The 4600-nt window shown below is 41.6% G+C and overlaps 1 protein-coding gene and 1 non-coding gene across 2 annotated transcripts; one reads left to right on the top strand and one right to left on the bottom strand.

Moving 5' to 3' along the window:
• Positions 1 to 1883: 1883 nt before the first annotated feature.
• ACRALDRAFT_t262 lies at positions 1884 to 1958 on the top strand. The gene has a single exon. It is a non-coding gene; the product is annotated as a tRNA-OTHER (tRNA).
• Positions 1959 to 3195: 1237 nt separating this feature from the next.
• Positions 3196 to 4285, bottom strand: ACRALDRAFT_1072233 (uncharacterized protein; the record flags this gene model as incomplete). Its single annotated transcript, XM_071017951.1, has 2 exons — positions 3196 to 3273; positions 3422 to 4285. The coding sequence occupies 2 exons, from the start codon at positions 4283 to 4285 to the stop codon at positions 3196 to 3198; spliced, it is 942 nt and encodes a 313-aa protein (XP_070872257.1).
• Positions 4286 to 4600: the final 315 nt, after the last annotated feature.

Genomic DNA, 4600 nt, shown 5'->3' with positions numbered 1-4600 from the left:
TATAATAGGAGGGGGGTAATATTACGGGTTAACCCCGTAGAGATAATCCGGTAAAGCACCGGATCTTCCGACCAATCATATCGCGCGTCTAGTGGGTCGCCGCGATATTATATTTAGGTCGTAAGCGCCTATAGAGATTTCTCCTTTTCCTCCTTTTCTCTTTAGCTTTAGATAATCCAATTATTCGGCCTTACTCTATAAACAACTCGTGACCAGCCGCTTATATATACCTCTCTATAAACCTTTCCTTTCCTTTCCTTAATTCTAGCTAATACAATTATTCGGCCTTACTTAGTACGATTAACCTATAACCAGCCGCTTACACGTACCTTTTATTAAGACTATTAAGAATCCAGGCAAAGACAACCTTATTAGAAAAGGATATACCTCTTTGATTTAAGGTAAGGAGTCTCTTTTATATTTTATATAAATACGCTTTAAGAGAGAGGTTAAAAAAAGAAGTCAGGACAATATAGTCGGCCTGGAATCCCTTTGCTTTATATAAATCCTTTAGTTTATCCTATACTTTAGAAGCTTTATTTATTCCTTAAACCTAGGTTAAGGGACCGTCTAAAAAAGCAGAGAGTATATCTTTAGCTGTCTTTAGAGACTCCTCCTTCTGTTTTATAGAAGGATTTACTAGAAGGGGCTTTATAACGTCTTTAATATATTTTCCTTTATAAGCGAAGTGAGGGTGTATTCCTATAGTCCAGTTTTAATTGTCTATGCTGCCCTAAAGCTTCCGGACTGAAATCTCTTTGCCAGTCTCTTATTAAGCCATTTTCAAGCGGCAGAACGATATTTTGTATTATTTATTTAAGTCAGAATTAACTAAGTTATTTAACGATTTGTTTTTTATTATTTTCTTTATTGCTTTTTCTTTATTGCGTTATCTATAAAGGACAAAAATAAAGAATACTAAGCTAAAGGTCTAACTCTGATTAGCCTAGCTTCGAAAAGTGGGTCTAAAAGTGGGTCTAAACGGTGAAGCTATTTATAGATCTCGTGGCAGAAAAGCAATACTCGTACTAAGCGAATAATAGGATTTCTATAAGCGGACTTTTTACTAAAAGCTTATATACCACGTTACGATATCCTATTATTATAGGCAGCGCGGTAGGTTAAGTGGCTTAATTATTATAGCTGTTATTCGTGGAGTAGTTATAAGAGCCTGTATGTTTAATCCACGTATTCGTTATTTTTCTTCTTTTTTAAAAAGTCCCTTTATAAATAAAGGAACAGTATATTCGATCGTGACAAAGAGTCTTATTCCGATCGTGTGGTTCTTTCTAGTCAGGAAGAGCTTGGCATAGCTCTTGGCAACCGTATTAGGAAGAATAAAGAGCTTTGAACCGTGGTATCGGTACGAACGGTTCGATTCGATTAGCTGTCTTCGGGAGATAAAGGGATTTCGTACGGTCAGAGATAAGGATCTGCGACCGGGGGAGGATAAAGGGATGGCCTGAAAAGGCAGGTGGCCTGAAAAGGCAGGAGTCTTTTTAGTATTTCGAGTAAAATAATAGGGTAAAAAAGAGTAGATTTCCTTCTTTGCTAACCCGGGCTTATAACCTTTTAATGAATTGGGCTACGAGTAGTAGGCTGTACGCGCAGAAGAGAGGAAAATCAAGTAAATAGCTATTAAATTCGTAGATCCGTAGGATTACTGCTTATTATACGAACGTGTAATATTATTTATATATAAAGAACTGACTTCTGGGATTTCTTCCTGGATCCGGGGCTAGCAAAAGACCCTAGAAGATTAGGTGGCGACTATTACGTTAATAGCCTACGCGACGGTTATCACGCCACGTTATTAGCTTAAGTAATAACTAAGATATTATATTTACGATACCTAGTATATTTATATATTATATTATAAGCTAGCCTTTATAGTATAGTGGTGGTATACCTAGTATACGGTTAAGGTAACCGGGTCGGTTCGAATCCGGCTAGAGGCGTATATAAAAGAGGAACCCCTTTTCCTTTTTTACGCTACTCGGATCCTATTCTAAGGGGCCCTTATCTGCCTTAGTATATACGATAAGGGTTAAACAGGGGGCCTGTTAGACCCACCTTCCGCCCGGCTTCGCTAGTCGTTAACCGGTGCCACGGGGGAGTTAGTTGCCTTACCGTGGAAATAAGAACATAGTACCGCGCTATCCCTAAGCGTGTGAGTATAATACGCGGCGTCCCTTCTATAAAACGGAGGCAGCCTCTTACGCTATTACGTAAGCGTTCTGTGTAGGCATATAGCCTGCGTTAGCTCTACCTATAGCCATAGAACAGGGAAGCTTAGGAGCTTTAAACCCTAGGAAGCGTATATATAAATCGCCCGTAATAGGGCCGCAGGGGTTAGCCCTAGGGTATATAGGAAGGCGTATAAAATAAACAGAGATAATTACGCGCGCGCCGTTAATCGAGCATATAGTCGGCTTTAAAGCCGCTATGGGTTATATTATAGGCTTCCTAGTACCGAAGCCACGAGTTTCGTATTAGTAGACGAGTTAGCACCGGGGCCGCCACGGTACCTATATAAGGCAGTAATCCTAAAAAGGAGGAGAGTATAGGGGTTTTTATCTAAGTTATATACTAGTTCCCTGAGTCTTATACTACGGTTTTCCCGCCTATGGGTATTAGAGAAGGACCGTATAGTCAGAATTCTAACTCCTAGCTACTTAGGTAGGATAAGGATAGCGGAGTAAGAGATAATAATAATAAAAAATAAATATTATAAGCTAAGTATATATACACGTATAATACGTATAGTATTATAGTATAGGTTAAGCTGGTTATAAAGTAAACGTCTAGTAATATAGCTATAACTATATACTGTTTATTTTAACTTAGATATTATACTTATTATTATTATAATTATTACTTATTATAAGTATAATATTAACAGTTACTATAATCCTTTATTATAGTAAAAGAAGATAGTTTCTATATTAGAAATATAAGACTCTATATTATATAGATCGGCTTAATATATAACCGATAATACCCTTGTATTTCTGTATATATAGGTATATCGTGGAAAAGGACTAGCGCCGTTATAGTGCCTTAGCTATAAAGTCACTTATATAAAAAGCTAGATAAAAAGCTACCACGTAGATAAAAGTATCGAACACACCCTTAATCAGAGATTTCTATAGAGTTAATTAAATTAATAGATCGATCGCCTAATTCTTTACGTAATTAAGTTATACGCTGTTTGCTATAGTACGGGATATCTGCAGCCAAGATCAGACTACTATACGCGGTCGCGTAACCTTCCTAATTAAAGTTAAGTGGACAACAAATGTTAAACAGGGGGTATACAAATACCGGTACTCCATTTTTAAATTCTTTAAAATGGTTTTGAATTTGTCGAACGGGCCCTTAATAGCTATTTTTCGTCTTATGCAACCTCGGTCTTCCCTACCTGCCAACCCATATCCTGCCGGAAAAACTCCACTATGTCATCAATCTCATCAGGGATCTTATACCAGTGTCCGTGACCTTCGTATCGCCTCCACCGGAGCATATAGCCCGCAGTCTGCATCGTCCGAGCCATCTCCTCTCCTAACGAACACGGCACCTTCTCATCCGCGCCCCCGTGACCAAGGAAGATTGGAGTTGATTGGGCCGTCTTTCCCTGGGAATCGTCCACTGACGGTAGCCCCAAGAGATCTCTTTCGAACACAGATGCCTTGGTCGCCGGATCGAGGTTATCGTCTGCGTCGTCACCGCCAGAGAACGGGCTATCATCGTCATCGGATAGCTCTGCCATGGCTTCATCAAGGTCCTCCCGGAAAGGGAGGTAGCCACTCATTCCTATGAACCCCCCGATGGGATGGTCAAGGCAGAGCAGAAACGAAAGAGACATGGCGCACCCTTGGCTCAGCCCACCCAGAACAATGTTCTCTGGACCGATCTTGCTTGTCTCAATTTCTTGGCGAAGAAGATCTAAGAGATCTTTAGCCGACTCGGACATGCCTTTCACCTGCAGCTCCTTGCGTTCCGAAGGGTCTTCTAGACAGATGATGTCAAACCACATCGTCAGCATGGATCGACGAAAGGCAGTCGATCGGCGTCGCCGAGATGTCGGGAAGATGAATTTGGCGCCGGGAAAGAGCTGCGGGAGCGTCATCCCACTCGATGTTTTCCCCGTATCGAGGAATTCTTTGCCAAACTTCTCCCCATTCGATCCAAGCCCATGCAGGAGGACGACGGTGTGAGTGTGCACTGCTTTGGGTTCGACAACGAATGGCTCTGGCGGCCTGGGGAGATGCGTTGACCGAGCCATGGAAACGTGAGGGTAGGAAACGCTGGGATTGACGTCGGAAAGAATGACAGTTGAGAATGGGTGTTTAGAACTCGCCGGCTTGCGAAGCCTTGATTCACTCGCCGGCTTGCGAAGCCTTGATTTATACCTCGTCGGTCGCTTGGTGTGGTGAGTGGCGTAGCCAGAAAGAAAAGGGACGGGGGTCTAGCTCGAAGGGAGTACCGGTATTTATACGCCCCCTGTTCGGTATTTGCTGTCCACTTAATCCATTTTTGGAAGGTTACGCGACCGCGTGCATAAGCAAGATCTTAGCCGTATATGTTGCAAACAGCGTAC

This window comes from Sodiomyces alcalophilus, assembly GCF_042370955.1.
Source record: "Sodiomyces alcalophilus JCM 7366 unplaced genomic scaffold ACRALscaffold_7, whole genome shotgun sequence".
Classification (NCBI taxonomy): domain Eukaryota; kingdom Fungi; phylum Ascomycota; class Sordariomycetes; order Glomerellales; family Plectosphaerellaceae; genus Sodiomyces; species Sodiomyces alcalophilus.
This window is presented reverse-complemented; position numbering and strand designations above follow the sequence as displayed.